General features: G+C 41.6%; 1 protein-coding gene across 1 annotated transcript; it reads right to left on the bottom strand.

The window, feature by feature from the left end:
• Positions 1-733: 733 nt before the first annotated feature.
• hmga2 (high mobility group AT-hook 2) lies at positions 734-16,849 on the bottom strand. The gene is made up of 5 exons (XM_088989209.1): positions 16,399-16,849; positions 15,304-15,390; positions 14,765-14,815; positions 5,220-5,252; positions 734-3,752 (listed from the first exon to the last, which is right to left on the bottom strand). Exons 1-5 carry the CDS (start codon positions 16,498-16,500, stop codon positions 3,690-3,692), a joined length of 336 nt encoding a protein of 111 aa, XP_088845335.1. The 5' UTR covers positions 16,501-16,849; the 3' UTR covers positions 734-3,689.
• Between the last annotated feature and the right edge of the window lie 271 nt (positions 16,850-17,120).

The following is a 17,120-nucleotide window of genomic DNA, read 5'->3' as shown; positions in this document are numbered from 1 at the left end:
CTCGCAGAAAAAAATAAAACAGTGGAGAAGCTCTGAAAAATCCGACCACGTGCCTCCCAGCTTCTACTACAGAATAAATGTTAAAAGTTCAATCAAGATGAATGGAACAAAGTCATAAAATATATCCCGGCAAAAATAAACATTTCAAGATGCATGTCAAAACAGTATTTCAGTTTGATATTGAGGTAAAAATAAAGACATATTAGAGGTAGTACTATGTTTATGATTGTACTAGAAAATAATGATAATGAGTCACTTTTTTAAGAGTCTCAGAGCTGAAAGTTCACCCACAGTGGCTTCAACAATCATTTCAATCCAATGCGACAGATGGGCAGCATTCACAAAACATTCGCTACTCACAGTGGTACTTTCCGTTTGTTTGTTTTTTTACGCCATTTGCTTTATTTGTCATACAACGAGAATTTGAAAGTGAGTTGAAAGGATCAACGCAAACCCCTATGAGATGACCTCAGATCTTGGCAGAATGACTAATATATATATATATATATATATATATATATATATATATATATATATATATATATATATATATATCGATAGTCCAGTAAAGTCTCGTTATATCGATATCGGATATATCGATAGTCCCGGTTATATTGATATTTTTTCGGACTCCCTTGAATATCGATATAACGAGACTTTACTGTATATATATATATATATATATATATATATATATATATATAATAACACGTCCCAAAGTTAAAAAAAAATCTGGTTTGACCATAAAACAAGCCAAGAAAAAAAAATTAACATACACGAGACAGCTAAGCAAGTACACCAGCTGATTAAAAAAAACATGTTCGTGAGTACAAAACACAATAGCCAAATGTGAAAAGCCACTTGAGGGTGAAAAAGTACTCATAACACCAAGTATTTTCAAAATGAGGAGCTTCTGCCATCCTGATATATACCATTGATTTATACCATCAATCAATGTTACTCATCCTAAAAATGTCAAATGGCATGACCAAAACTGGAGGTAGTGAAGTAATTAATCCGTTGTAAGCAAGCTGATACTTTTGAGGTATATTTCATTTATACTGTAGGTAGTACAATCAGGAAGGGGGAAAAAACAATAAAATATCCCTAAAAAAATGACACAAAAATAAAACATTCAAGTTAACTTTTGTCAAACAAAAATCCCAGTTTGTCACTGAGTGAAAAAAAGTTACAAAGTTAAAAAATTAGAATAAATGAATGATAGCTGCTTTTGTATTGAAAAAGAGACCACTGCCGCCCTCCCTCCGGCCCTTTACCGCACTCCTCTCCACACCCCAGGAAATTGCTAAAAAAAAGCAAATGTCACGGAGCAAAGTAGACTTAAAATTTGAATCATTATTTATTTTTTAGCATCTCCTTATTTGTATGTTTTTAGCGCTAAGGACGACGGTATTTCTAATATAAAAATAGAGCATGGCCACCATCTGGTGGCTTTATTTTTCGAAATATTAACAATGTAACCTCCCCCACGCCCCAACAAAAACAGGACATTTCTGGAAATGAGTTAAAAGACAATCCAACCCGACCCAAGCCACTTCATTCATCGCTTCGGTTGCACCCGATCGAAGCGAAACAAACTGCGGAGTGAAAAAAAGGCAACAAACACGACCTCGTTTTCCAGGTACAGCATCGCCAACGAATGCACGCTGCCTTCCTGTTGCATTTCAAGAGTTGGAGGTAGTTTTGATAAAACCAACCAAAAAAAAATTACAAAAAACACCCCAAAAACTGTCGAGTTAGCGCTGGACGACAGTGACCACAAAGCACTGACATATGAGCTTGTTACATTACATGCGTGTTACAGTGTGAGATGAGATGTCCGATGAGACGCTGCCACAAAAAAATCCAGGTATCTTGTGTGTTCTGAGGTAATGTGTGTTTTTTTGTTCTTCTTCTTTCATAAGGTTGTTTTTGCGAGGCAGACCATCCGAGGCAGACCATCCGAGGCTAGATCTTTGCTGTGCAATATTGAACACATTTTTTTAAAGCTATGTTGTGCTTCCGCAAACAAGCCGGTCGTGAAGAAAAGATATACTGGTAAGTAGTCCTGATGCAAACAAGTTTGGTTGTGTTTTCAATGCAATGACTGAACTGTAGGTTTGGTTGCCCATCAAGAAAACGGGGTAAGTAAAGCAAAACCATGCGATGAATGAAAACAAAGCACTGTCTGACCCCAAGTCAATCAAAATTAAAGCTTTGGGGTGAAATAAAAATCTAGAAATTAATAAGAGTTGATAATGATTCAAATGTCAGGCGGAAGACCATGCCCAAATTTAGTCATTTGGTGGCGGGCACTAGGACCATGCCTCTCACCCAGCAGGCATACAGCAGGGACGTGTTTAAGTTCAAGATGTTTTCGTGTACTTTCTGATGATTTTTCAGAACCACTTGTTAGCAGTGCGAAATAAAGACATGTCTTTAGTCATTTGTGTGTGCTCCTTTTTCACTTCTTCACTGGTGACCCCAACGTGATCCAGTGTAGCACTAGTGACCTCGACGTGATCCAGTGTAGCACTAGTGACCCCGACGTCATCCAGTCTAGCACTGGTGACCCCGACGTGATCCAGTGTAGCAATGGTGACCCCAATGTGATCCAGTATAGCAGTCAAAAAGGAGCACACCCGACTGACTGTAGACACATCTTCATTTCGCACTGCTAACTAGTGCATCTGAATAATGTTCGGCAATTGCGCCAAATCATCTTTAACTTAAACACGCCCCCTGCTGTATGCCTGGTGACTGAGAGGCTTGGATCGAGTGCTCGCCACAATGTCAGTTTTTCTGTCAAGTCTACCTTCTCTCTTGCGATACAATGTTGAATGACCCAAATCAGATTTTCCTCATTTTTTTTGCCAAATATTCCTTTGAAAATATGCAGATTCTATCAGGAAGTGGGCAAATATTGTTTTTCACTACAATGGACAGCCTATCGTGTTATCAGATTACAGATTTTCATTATTGGAATAAAATATTTTAAAAAGACAAATTTTTCTTTGGAGATTAAAATTAGCAACAAAAAGAAACAAACATTACAAAGGCATTTTAGGTTGAATTGAAAAAAAAATGTTTTTTTTTAATGATCGAGATAGGTGTTCCTGCATTGCAGGTGATCGGTGATCATCACATACGATCATAAATGCACTTATTGCATCTGATTTGGGAACAAACGCAATTTGAATTTGATTATTTGTGGAGTTTTCCCTTTCGCTTGTTCAGCTTTTTCACTTCGCCGAGGATCACCATTTTTTTGTTTTTTCGAAACCTGAGTGAAGTTTACAACTTTTCGCAAGCTTGGCTTGAGGTCAACATGATTGATTGAGCAAAAATAAAGCTGCCCTGAGGAACATGCGTCTCCTTGTGCTCTGGCCATAGATCATTTTGGGCCGGTTTGCATCTGCGTTTATCGCCAATTTTTTGGAGACTGCGGCCTCACCACAGACGGCGCCAAAGGTGTGTATGTGTGTTGTTTGAGTGGGGGGGTTCTTGAAAAAGAAATGTCGACATGTTTGCCTGTTTAGAAACGGGTCATCTAGTGACAAAGTAAAATACTGGACATGGACTGAAAAACTGACATGTGGAAAAGGTTAAACAAAGAAGTGGTCAAGGTAGCCTTTTCCCTTTGAAAGACCCGACAGCTGAATGAGGTAGAGGTTTCATGGTATGGAAGCTTAATCTTCCTCCGGGGACTCCGCAGTCTCTTCTTCTTCCTCCTCTTCTTCCTCTTTTTCTTCCTAGCCAGGAAGAAGAAAAATGACGTTAGTTATGGTCGCAAATTTCATTTTCCCACAGCAACGGGAATGAAACAGCCGAAGCGTTTTGTGCGATGTGCAAGCTCGCTTTGCAGAGCCTGCTAAATGATACCATGTGGGACAAGGGCAAATGAGAACAAGAGAGCGAAAAGTGGTGTGGATTGTTAAGATTAGGGGGCTTTAATTTTAAAAATAAAAAGCCTGAAATGATTTAGAGACTAGCAAAGGCTAAAAATGTATATAATAATAATACATTTTATTTATCAGCGTCTTTCAAAACTCTCAAGGTCACTTTACAGTCACAGTATCAGTTTTTCTGTGGGTGAGCAGCGGCAGCCACATGCGCCAGCGTTCACTCAACCGGAAATAACTAGATCAAGTTAGCTCAGCTAATAGATAACTAATAGATAGGTAGGTAGTTAGAGAGCTAATTGGATTGGATTGGATATGCCTTTATTAGTCTCACAGTGGAGAAATTTACATTTCACAGCAGCAAAGTGATGAAAGGAATGAAAGTAGAAAATAATAGATAGATAGCAAATAGATAGTTAGCTAGGTAGCCAGAAATGATGACCCCGTTCAACCGGGAATAACTCAAATAGATCAACTTAGCTAGCTGGCTAATAGATAACTAATAGATAGATAGCTATATATAATTTATAATATTCCTGTGGCAGACTTTCCGTAGTTCACTTTTGAGCCATAGTTCAATGTACTAGCAACCCCCCCCCCCCCCCCCCCCCAAAAAAAAAAAAAAAAAAGAAATATTTTTTTTAAAAATGTTCTACGAAGGAACAAAAAGTATTTTATCTCAGCCTAAAGAGTTGAGTGACCATCCGGATGCGTCAACCTTCCGCCACCCTGAAATCGTTTTGAGGTTTTGCTCCAGCCGAGTGTTATTTGGTCTGAGATAAAGCAGCCGATCAAAGTGTGTGAGGTAGATGACATTTTTATGGTTTGCAGCTTCACCGGGGCCTCAAAGCGCCTCCCGAACGACTTCAGGGCCCCGTTCCCACACCGCCACAAATCAAAGGTGAGTTATGCAAAAAGTGGCCTGGAATGGCAATCGCGGGGAGGTTACGAGATTCCTGGACAGTGAGGGAATGCTGTGATTGTAGAGGGGGGGTCCTGTGTAGTGTTTCACTCACTCTATCATTTCACTTCCATTTTCCCTTTAATGAATGTACTTACGTGGGGGCGAGAGGCATTACTCACAATTATACGTTCAGAATCAATCATCTTTATTGCCAAGTATGTAGAACACACAAGGAATTTGTTTCCAGTCGAACACGCTGCACTAGTATCATCAGCAAACCCGCCTCCATGGAAGAATTCAATGTTTAGTTTTTGTTTTGTTTTGTTTTGCTAGATTGTCAAAGTCTGCGAAAACATGTTGCAATGCTTTTATCAACGCTTCAACGTGCACTCGTGCGACAACGGGGATCTTACCTGAGCGGGTTTCTTCTGGACGACTTGCTGTGGCTGCAAGAGAGCAGAGAGAAGTGTTCAAAATTTGGTATGTTATTCTCATCCCTGACACAACACATCTTTAAAAAATATTATCATAAATAAAATAATAATGTTACTATTATTTTTATTATTATAATTATCAGTAGTATTTTAATTATTATCATTATTTGTGTTTTTATTACTGTTATGGTTAGTAGTAGTCGTATTTTCATTATTATTATTGCTATTATTATTAATCATAGTAGTAGTATTTTCATTATTATTGTTGTTTGTATTATTATTTGTAATAGTATTTTAATATTGTTGTTTTTATTGTTTAATTTGATTATTATTATTATTAATAGTAGTATTTTCATTAATTATATTATTATTGTTAGTAGTAGTCATATTTTCATGATTATTATTGCTATTATTATTCGTCATAGTAGTAGTAGTATTTTAATTATTATTGTTTTTATTAATATTTGTAGTATTAGTATTTTAATATTGTTTTTGTTGTTTTATTTGATTATTATTATTAGTAGTAGTATTTTTATTACCTATATTATTATTATTCTCATTGTTAGTAGTAGTTAATTTTCATTATTATTATTGCTATTATTATTTGTTGTAGTCGTAGTATTTTCATTATTATTATTGTGGTTTTTATTATTATTTGTAGTATTAGTATTTTAATATTGTTTTTATTGTTTTATTTGATTATTACTATTAGTAGTATTTTCATTATTATTGTTATTTTTATTATTATTACGCTTGTCAAAACCAAACTGTCATGCAAAAAAAAATGCGCAGATACACCACAAAACAGTCGCTGTAGAGCCAAGTTAAATTTTAAATGTGTTTATTTTTTGGAAGTTATATATCTTTTACGCTGCCTAAGTCAACAAAAAGTAATATCAACGGACCGAGACTAAAAACGCAAGAATTTTCGAAGATGCTATATCCAGGGTCTAACCCCAATTTTACAGTCGGGGGTAAAGAACCAAAATGAAGCGACTCCCTGCCACCAGGGCTCGATAAGTTCGGAGGGAAATATTGGCGGGTGTCATCCCCGATCTAGAACACAGCTGCGCTCGTCACTTCTCTGACGAAATCGAGCTGACATCACCTCACGTAAAAAAGATATCAAATCAAACTCAGTTCTCTTGCCCTTTGCTGATAATCCAGTTTTCCGGATTGGCATATAACGTCGATTTATGTCATGCGAGGGATGTCCTAGACTATCTTAAATCTCCAACACGAAGCGGCGTTAAAAGTCAGCGAACAGCTGAGAAGCCCGATCACGCTGAGAACGTCACGAGAACACGAAGACGATCCTGGTAATCAGGGCCAGCTGCAGGCCCGTACTGAGCTTCAACCGACGCCAAGATGGCTTTTAGCAGCTGATGGGGTTTCTTTCGTAGCAGCTGGAATGTGAAGAGGCCAAAACGTAACGGATCTACGCCAATGCCGGATGAGGCAAGTATACAAGTAAGGTGCAAAAACACAAGCGCTTCCAAGTCGGAAGACTTATCACCTACCGTTTAACAATCTTATGTTTCCGCGAGTTGTAAAAATAGCACGGCACGGACGAAAAAGTGAGTCCGTGGATTAAATGATAAGATAAACATTGCATCATCACTCGACTGAGTTTTGGAGAGCGGGACGTGAAAACGTTCGGTCCGACCTCAGGGTGGATGACATCATTGCAGTTTTTTTGGCTTGTTTACAGTTAGTGACTTGATTTTTATTTTTACCTTCTTGTCACTTAAACTTTCACCCAAATCCCACAAAGACCACCGGCGACAACGAAAGAAAAATGCTAGCAAATGTTGGTTAGCTCTGACTTATCTTTGATCCTTGTATTTTTTTGTTAAAAAAAACATTATGACATTAAATTAACATTATGGATTTCCTTTTCGCACTTTTTTAAATTATTTTTTTCTTTTTTTTTCCCTCCCAGAATGAAGTTTTGCAGCTCATATTTTCTTGTTTTTTAATTGACATGGAAGAAAAGCATGTAAAGGTGAGTAAAGTTAAAACGGGAATAAATCAAGAACGCAACTGCTAATAAAAGAACGTAAACAAGAGTTTACATTTTTGTTTCTGTGATGTTTTCACGTACCACTAGAGGGAGCCGCTGAGGCCCAGATGTTACTGCGACGACATTTTAAACCTTTAACTCATTCACTGCCAGACGCTATGCAAAAATGTGTCCATGTAGCCAGCGAGGTAGCTAGCTAGATAGACTGCTGTAACATGGACAAAAGGCAAATACCGCCCCCTCGTGGAAGGGAAAAAACATTCCCAGAGGTCTGACCAACACTTATTGGCACCCCCCGCAAAACCCGAACAAATTTGGGAATGGCGCTCCACATCACACTTTTCAATTCCCGAAGAAATTCAACAATTGCAGTGAATGAGTGTAAAGTTGTCTCGAGATCCCCAAAAACCGCATGTGGAAAATACTCATTCAAAAATAAATACATAAAAAAGAGGCTGCTCTTTCTCCCAGTGCCCCAGCAAAGACCTTACGCCCCTTTTGCCCCTCCCCCGCCCCCACTCGCCCAAAAAAATCCCCACATTGTCTTTCACTTACTGTGGCGGCTTTTTGATGTCGCCCGGCTCTGACACTATGAATCACTTGTAGCGCCTTGGCAGCTGCTCGCTGGTACAAGCGATTGGCGAGACAGCTTGAGGCGTAGAACGAGGGCAGCCCATTCAAAGGAATGTCGGGTAAGACTGACTCAAAAAAGGGGAGTGCGGTTATGGACCCCTTTTCCCGGGTTGAAACACAATCCCTGTCTGCTGCTCCAAGAATGCCAGCGCCCCTCGTGGGCTTCTCACCCACCCAGAAGTCCCATCCCCATCAAACCTTTGCTCCCCAGTAAGTCCACCGCACAGGCTGCCATTCATAAGGGACTCAGCGTGCTAACTCCTCCCTATCCGTCCTCCCCCTTTTGTGTAGAAATGTTTTAGCTTCTACTTGACTCCCTCAGAAATATACTCGCACGCACAATCGGCGCAATGTTTTGGTCAAAAACATAATAATAATAATAATAATAATAATACGTTTGATTTATAGGTGCCTTTCAAAACTCTCAAGGTCACTTTACAGTCACAGGATAAGTTTTTCTGTGGGTGAGCAGCGGCAGCCACACGCACCAGCGTTCACTCAACCCAGAAGTAACTTAAATAGATAAAAAGCGGGTGGTCGTAAGTCGAACCAGTCGTAAGTTAAATGTATGTATTGTATTTTGTAGAACGCTACCCCCCCCCCCCCCCCCCCATTTTAAGCTCATACAACTCCAGACCCATATAATTTAGGAATTAACTTTTTTTCTGATGAGAGAAGAATATGGTTTCGACCTGGAACTGCCTTGCACATCAATAAAATGCAGACCATTGGCCTTGAAACCCCCTCACACCCGTCCGGCCTTGCAGAGGTTTCCGCTCTCCCTTAAAGATAGCCACCGCTGTTTGCTCTAGTTAACCGTTACTGAGCCCGCTAACCTTTGCACCTCCTTTGAAGCACGGCGAATAATTGGAGCGGCGAAGTTCGACCCTCCACAAACACGCGCGGCCGAAACGGGCTGTAATGGGATACGCATCAGACGAAACTGCTTCGTGGTGGCGGAGCAGGAGGCCGTTAAAATCCTGAATGCTTGACGTTGAAATAGTTAAAGTTTAACAACGGTGCCTAATAGAGCACTTTGCTGTGGTGAACGTTTTACAAAGATGGTGGAACGCTTGTCTGGCCCGAGATATAGCAGATGAAATTGCCACCACGAAACCTAGGAGATTTATGACTTTTTTTATTTGTGACATGGACCAATATCTTCCTCATTGTGCAATCAAAGCGAAATGTATTTTATTTGAAATAATGTTATCCATTCATGTTTTATAGTTTTATTTATTTTATTTATTTAGTTCTGATTTGTTTGTTTTTTATTTATTTATTTTATTGTCGTGTTACTTTTAAAATTTGTTTGTTAATTTTTGGATGAATTGTGTTTATTTATTTGTGTATTAATTTTTATTATTGATGTGTTTGTTTTTCTAGATATTTATGTATTTATTTTAGTATTATTTTTGTTTATTTTCTTTATTTATTTTAATGTTTATTTTACCATGTACAATTTTTTATTTTACCATGTAAAGTCTCGTTATATCGATATCGGATATATCGATAGTCCCGGTTATATCGATACTATTTCTATGCACGCGCGGAGAAAATTACATGCTAAGAGGGTCGGATATATCGATAGTCCCGGTTATATCGATATTTTTTCGGGCTCCCTTGAATATCGATATAACGAGACTTTACTGTACTTGTTTACTTTTCTAAATATTGTTTTGTATTTATATATATGTATTTTATTATTGATTTGTTTGTTTTTCTATTTCTTTATCTATTTGTGTATTTATTTAAGTATTATTTTTCATTTATTTGTTTTTTTTCTGTTTCTATTTATTTTGCTTTTTCATTTACTTGTGTGTTTATTTATTTTAGTGGTGGTTAATTGCATTTTTCTTAATTCACTTGCAGGTGGTGAAAGTATTTTGAGGTCCAAAGAAATTGAAAAAAAAACACTTGACGTGCATCCTAAGGGAGTTTGCTTGACCGTATCGAAATCAACATCCGGAGGTAACGTTAGCAACGTCAGCAATGTAAACCTCGGGTTGCCATGGAGACACAGGTGGGCACTCAGCCGCAGTATAAACAGATTTACCACGCTCACGCGGACACATCAAGGTAACGTTCCGCCAATCGGACCCGAGTCGCGCTCCCATCGAATGTCAGGTTGAAAAAAAACGTACCATCTGTTTAGTTAACCCGAGGGGAGCGTTGCTGGAAACGCGATCCATTTTCGAAGTTGCCCCTCTCGCGCTCCGGTTTGAACATGCTGACCCGTTGACGCCACCCACTGTCCCGACAACCCGAGTTATGAATTGCACCTATCAGGGTCCGGCGATTAGCGGGAATTTGCCGTAGGGCCCTTTGTAAAGCAGAAAACTGTCTGTCGTTGTAAGGAATGTGGAAAATTCCTCGCAGACAAGCACCCTTTTGTTTGGAAGAGGGTTTTTTTTGGGTGGTGGGGGATAGTCGGGTGGGCTTGCTGTGGAAGGAAAGAAAGGCACAAACAAATTGGACTGGTTCCCTTTAGAAGCCTCGGCTCTTTGAAGTGAAATCTGGTCCCAGAGTATCTAGGGAGATGACAAAAATAATATAGTGGAAAAGGAAATTAGTCTCTTTTATGGCCTTGTTTTATGGGGTTTATTTCTTTTTTTTTTTTGGTTTTTGATTTTTTTTTAGCAACTTCAACGACAAATGCTTCTGATCAATGAACCCTTTCAAGATAGCAGATAAAACAGTGGACAGCTCGCTTATCTTAGTTCAAGACAACCGAAATTTTCAAAGATCCCCCCCCCCAAAAAAAAAAAAAAACAACTAAAAAAGAATTCCACTCCCGCTTGTTCTACCAGAGTTGCACGTGTTACGAATTAACCTGTCTTGCCCGAAACGGCTCACTTCCTGCCTCATAATAGCGGCGGCCGAAAATACGCTCATGGCCAAAGAAAAAAAATCAGTCTGTAGCTATTTTAAGGAATTTTAACCAAAGAGTGTCATTGTAAGGAGGCATGTAGGACACCCTGTGACATCTGTAGAACTTACTGTGTCAAACAAACAGTTAGTGAGCTCAGTGTCCATCCCTCCGCAAATGCACTACTTCATGTTTATTTGTAGATTGTGTTAAACAAGGGTCATTAGAACAGGGAATGAGGAGTCGTTACAAATTGGTTGGTGAGATACAGCGCGGAAGATGGGCCAGAACTCCCCCCACCCAACCACCAAGGGGGAATTCCACAGAGTTCAACCAAAGTACTACGTTTGCAGTTGCCCAAATTACCTCATCCCTCTAAACGGGAACAATCAGGACAGAATTCCGCTATTAGCATCCAATGTCGTTTGATTGTGACATGATTAAAATCGTCCGTAATCTGCAGTAGCAAAATTTGGCGGGTGCGAGGAGTGACCTGTGGAAAACCACTAATGTCCTCGGAGACCTCCTAATGCCGGGACAAAGGTCTCTAGTGGCTGGAATTCAGCTCCTCTGCGGACAAAACTAGAGAAAGGTGGGGGGTTGGAGAATGTAGGGAATGAGGCAAGGTCTCTGACTACCAACACCCCCCTCACACTCCCGTCTCTCAAAACCTCCTTTCACTGTGTGTGATCTCTTGGGATCTCTTGTTCTCGCCCTCTTCTAGATACCCTGAGAGAACTAGTGTGGTCTCCAACCATCCATTTAAAAATAACAAAGTAGATTCTTAAAGATGTCAGCAGCACCAAAGTACAGAAACGGTGATGGATTTAATGGCAAACATTGGGGAGGTACAATGAAGTGCAATGCTCATACGGGACTGATCGTACGTGTGACATTCTGCATACCAAGTTTGAACAAACAAGAAACAAGAAGTCATTTCTGTGAAATGACTGGCTGAGTAAATAGTGATCTAAAGTCCCTTAGTACCCATTTGCAAAAGACAGTAAATTGCTTTCGGTCCTTTGGGTTCGCCGGTCTCATTTAAAAGTAAAATTGTCCCAAGAATCGACACACTATGCAGCTAAGACGGCGGGCCCATTGATACACATGTCAACGCGCCAGCAAAAGAAAAACAAATTTGACGGATAACGGATGCTAGCTACTGTTGCAGATTGTTAGTGGACAACAACGCGTCGAGTCATCCCTATCCATTTTGTACAGAGCTTCACTTGTCAAGGGCCGTGAGTTAAGATGGAACTTTCCCCTCTGGCTGACTTACAGGTCAGCTATGCGAGACATTACATCGCCAGCGAGCCAAGGAAGTATTCGTCACAGCGCATTTTGAAACATGCCGATTCATTTCAAAACTGAGCGTGACTCATACGGTAGTCATAATCAACATAGTCTGACTTTGATCCACCGCAGTACTTGATCCCGTCCCGCCTCACTCCGGATTTAGCGAACGCCGTGCCAAGAAACCACCGGCAACTCGTCCGGGTATTTTCTCAGCGCTTAGCAGATGTTAAAAATTTTGGACGCGAGCGATCCCAATCGTACGTTGAGCCTTTCCTAACACAAGCAAAAATTTTTGCACGATTGTCTCCAAGGACTCTCCAAAAGCTGCCGACCAAATGCCAGGAAGTGACGCTCATCACCTCGAGCCTCACTACTCCAAATGCTTGACACTTTCCGCTTGTGTCTGACCCAAAGCCAAGAGCAGCAAAGCCATGCTGTTGGGTTGAGTTTTCAAGCCTCTTCACACTCCATCAACCTCCCCCCGACCCTGCACGGCACGCACTCATGCTTCCTCTCCCATTCAGTCAGTCATTTCCGCTGGATTGTATTCGTCTCACAGTAGCCTCCATTGAGAGTTTTTTGCGGTCGCAGATCGGGAGGATATTGGTACGAGTGTGAGTCATTACTCGTCCTGGGTGCGAGTGAAATTCAGATGTGACGGTTGGACACAAAGAAGCAGCTGTGTAGGTGCAGAAGGAAGGAAGTAGGATGTGGAGAGGAACTGGTGGGTGATGAACAGAACCCGTACAACTACATATGGCGCATTTTTGACTCAATCCAAGGCTGTCCTCACACACGGAAAAAATAAAAACATGACGCCGCAGGTCACGCTCCTTGGAAGAAAACGTCTGACTCACTTCCCATATCCGATCATGAGTCAAGGTACAATCATCCTAGAACTTTGATGTTTATTCTTAGTGGAGTGAAAGTGGCCAGAATAATTAGTCAGAAGGGATTTGAGGAAATTCCTGGAATGGCGACATGGAAAGGAAAACAAATAACGTTGAAAGCAGAACCCAACATCGGGTTAAGCGCTCTTTTGGTAACAGAAAGATTTAGCCATATAGCACCAACATTGGCTTTGACAGACAGAGGAAGCAGAAGCTTCATTGTGCAACTGAGCACCTGTGCGCAGAGGCAATAAAGAGAGCCAGCGGAAAAGGAAACCGGAACTTTAACAGTCCGAGACTCAAACAACAATCCAGATATCCTTTACCACCCAACTCAATATTACAAAAAATATTGGAGCGGTTTCACCTTTTCAGGCACAGCGGTTACTACAGTGGACATTATATTATGTTGATTCAGGAAAGGTTTAGTACCACTTTGATTTTAACAAGAATGATTGAAAGCATCAATTTACTTTTGTACTTTCCAAGTCCCTGAGACTGACACTTGAAGCTATACGTGATTGATCAAAGAAGTCGGAGATCGTCCAAGAACTGCAAGACAAGACAGGGCAAGCGCTTGTTCCCGCCATCGTTATTTTCATCCGACTTCACAACAAGACTTTGGATTAGAATGGAATTTGGAATAGAATCCTTCTCCCGTATATCCAAAAAAGTGGAATCCTTTTTGTGGGTCTGGAAATCTCCATCCCCATTTTAGGAGACCGTCTCGGACTGAAAACAAGAAGCAAAGTAGTCCACAGAGGAGACCGATCCTTCAACCATGCCCCCTGAATCACTATGTATAACTCAAAACCAGAACTGTAATCTGTCGCAAATACAACTGGAGAAAAAGACCACTCGCTACCCCCAGAAAACTGAAATTGATGGACCACTAAAGCAGTACTAGATACAGGCGGCCGAGTCCAGTTATCGAGAAAGTAAACTGACTGTTTTCCATGTCAAGGCCAAAGCGTGGGCGTTAAAATTGGAGGCACGAGTACCTGGGACACGCAGGCACCAGCAGAACCCGTCAACAAAAGCAGCACGGCGGCAAACTTCAACCGCTGCGTTATCAGTTCAGTCCAATGGTTCAGTGGCGGCCTCGCAGCTGCGACGGGAAACTGGTTTTCCGAAGGATTGTCGCTTAGTCGTCAGCTCATCCCTTACCAAAGCTCATCGAAACATTTTGAGACAAAATAGATGTGTAATCGAGTCAACGTGCAAACAGTCCATCTCCGCATACCCTTCCTGGTGGCACCTCTGACCCCATTTCCTCACGCTATCAATCACGCTTGTCACTGGGGCGCTGATAAACGCCAGGGCCTTCAAGCTGAGGCATTATTTAAGTTTTCCTGTGGTCAGACTGGAGGGTAAACATTTTCTTTGACTGATAACAGCAACATGGAACGAATGGGGTGGGGGTGGGGTCAGGGTATGGTCTCTTTGAACACTGCAAAGTGACGCATTGAGGTGACATAATCCGTCGAATGACGCCACAAGTCATTTCCCCAGATAGATTTAAATGCTACGATGCACGGTCAACATACGGATACTTCAGATACAAGAGCTTTCAATTTTTAAATTGCATTCAGAAATCGATGCTTTTGATACTTAGGTCCCGAATCACTGTCCTCCCACCACGGCAAATACAATAACAAAGCGCCACCTGAGTCACATGACCAGCTAGTTCACCTCCATAAACAGATGGAAAATAAACCACACAGTGATAAAAATAAAATTAGCGAGAGCTTACTAGTCCGTTTAAAATGGAAGCTTTGGTGTCCGTGGTGACGGTAAAGCGCAGTTGACTTACCCACTTCCTGGGTCGCCCCCTACGTCTTTTCTCCCCGGTTGCTTCGGATTTCTGCCGACAGAGGAACTGATTAAGGTTCAGTGTAAAGCCCAATTTACAAAAAATAAATGTTAAAAAATCGGATGATGGAATATCCGATGATCCGAATCACGCCAAATACGTTTTCACAGTTTTGGATCAAAAACGGGTGGACGTTGTGTTCCCGGTTTGAAGAAAATAAAGCTACTTTTTGTGGAACGATGTCTTGTTAGAATACATCGTTTGAAAACCACAGTCCCAGTTTCTACCTTCTACATTCTCAATGTGAACATTTGACGCCCGAAACGGAAAGACGATACAGTGTTTAATTAATCATCAGTGTGTTTCATGCAGCTGAATGGAGAAACGGCAAAAGTTTCCAGCGGCCCGTATTCATATTCATATCACCAGAGGAGATCATGTTTTTGTAAACGTAATTAACTCATTCACTGCCATTCACAAATTTATTTACTCTGTGTTTCTATTAGCGATACATGTGTCATTCAGGTGTCTGAACTCACCTTTTGCGCTGCCTTGGAGGGGCCCTTGTTCTTGCTTCCTTTTGGGCGGCCCCTTGGTCTCTTGGGGACGGGCTCTCCGCTAGGCTCCTGGAGGGAAAAATGTCAGGGGGTGGGGGGTTGACATGGGTGTGGAGAACATGAAACAAAAGCGGTAAGCCCCCACCCCGCACCCCCTTCCAACCAAAGCACATCATCCCCACCTCAATTCACAGCACACACACTAGGCAAACGCGTCTTGTGTGGGTCCCCCTTTTCAAACATGTGCTCATTTAGTGGTGGTGGTCCCCCCCTCCGACACCCCCATTTGGCTGTCGCTTTATGGGTCAAGAGCAACGCAGACAAAGGTTGCGAGCATGCGGAACAATCGTGTCGCATGTGTGGGCTGACACTCGGAGGTGTTTGATTATCTCTTACTCTGTGGCTGTTACTCGGTTCTCACAAAGCATGAACCGAATATACGGGATGTAAATTAGCATTCGTAAAAGTATTCAATTCGACAGCAGGGGGGTATGAGGGGGGTGGTCCACCATGTTATTCGGTGGTGCTTCAAGGCAAATCATGGACACGTGTTTCATGGTTCTTGTTAAAAATCCGTTCCTGAATTACAAATTGGCCTTAACCAACTTTGCTTGACTTCTAATTGCAAAAAATCAGTTAATTTGTTGTGTGAGCTGATACATAGCTAGCTATCAATCACAACAACTATTTGCGGGGAAACTATAATGGCGGAAAAAACAAGGGTGTTTTTAACATAGTTGTCAAAGAAAGATGAATGAAAACAATTATTCTGATTTATATTTTTGCTATGAAATAATCTACAAAAAATAATTCCATGGTGAATTGTACACACGTGTGCATGTTCAAAGGTCCAGAATGGCAATTGTGGATGTCTGCAATTAAACCTCCTGCAGTAGAAATTCCGACATTCCGTTTTTTTTCTTACTCAAACATGTCACATAGTTGAGTCACAACCAATTACTAATATGCTTGTTTTTGCGTTAGCGATTAGCACTCACCCGCCCTGCCCCCCCCCCCAAAAAAAAGTCAATTTGTATTTTGATGTTAGCATTAGCACAAAAATAAATGAATACTGACTTTATGGAGTTTCCTCGGTCTTCCCGGTCCCCTCTTTTGGGGCTCCGTGGCGCCTTCAGGCTCCTGGGAGCCCTCACCGGCTTCGTCCCTGCGTCCACTCATGGTTCCTGGTGGTTTCTTGGTCCCCCCACAACCACCACCACCCACCCACCCAAAACAAAATACAAAAAAAGTTTTAAAAATCTCTGCAGTCGAATTGGTTATCCAGTTTAGTGCAAAGTAAGTTGCAGGTTTGAAAGTGTCCTAGTGAGGTGGGTGGGGGGCACAGCAGGGACACCCGAGACGGCGGAGAGGAAGCGACTCAAGTCGCCTTACGAGGCAGCGCGGCAAAGGGGTAGAGCGTGGAGCAGCGGCAAGGTGTGACAGCTCGGCGCGGACCGTCTGAGAAGCATACCAACCGTGTCCACGATCCACTCAAGGGGGGTGTGGGGTGGGGGCGCTCAATGAGGATGAGGTTTAAAAAAACGGGTGGGGGGAGAAAGAGGACGAAATCACCTCTCCCGTGGGTGGATGCACAGGGCAGAAGCGGAGGGAGGAGTTAGGAAATGGGGGTGGGGGGGTCATACGGGCGTGGGGGGGTGTTCTGGAGGGAGGCCATAGAAAACACGGCAGACGGATTCCTGGCAGTGGGCCAAGCGCTGCAGACCGCATTTATGAATTAAATTCACATTTTCACACGTTTCAATGGAATTCGACCACCAGACGGCCATTGAGAGGAAAGT

Source organism: Hippocampus bargibanti, linkage group LG22, assembly GCF_051943395.1.
Source record: "Hippocampus bargibanti isolate YZ-2025 linkage group LG22, ASM5194339v1, whole genome shotgun sequence".
Lineage (NCBI taxonomy): Eukaryota > Metazoa > Chordata > Actinopteri > Syngnathiformes > Syngnathidae > Hippocampus > Hippocampus bargibanti.
The sequence above is the reverse complement of the archived record's forward strand: the minus strand, read 5'-3'. Positions and strand labels throughout refer to the sequence as shown.

Excerpts from the sequence above, each read along its gene's own strand:
- hmga2 (XM_088989209.1), bottom strand. The coding sequence starts at position 16,500 with ATGAGTGGACGCAGGGACGAAGCCGGTGAGGGCTCCCAGGAGCCTGAA. Across the intron at positions 15,391-16,398 it reads GACCGAGGAAACTCCATAAA|GAGCCTAGCGGAGAGCCCGT; the intron begins GTCAGTATTCAT and ends TTTTCCCTCCAG. Across the intron at positions 5,253-14,764 it reads GGGGGCGACCCAGGAAGTGG|CCACAGCAAGTCGTCCAGAA; the intron begins GTAAGTCAACTG and ends GCTCTCTTGCAG.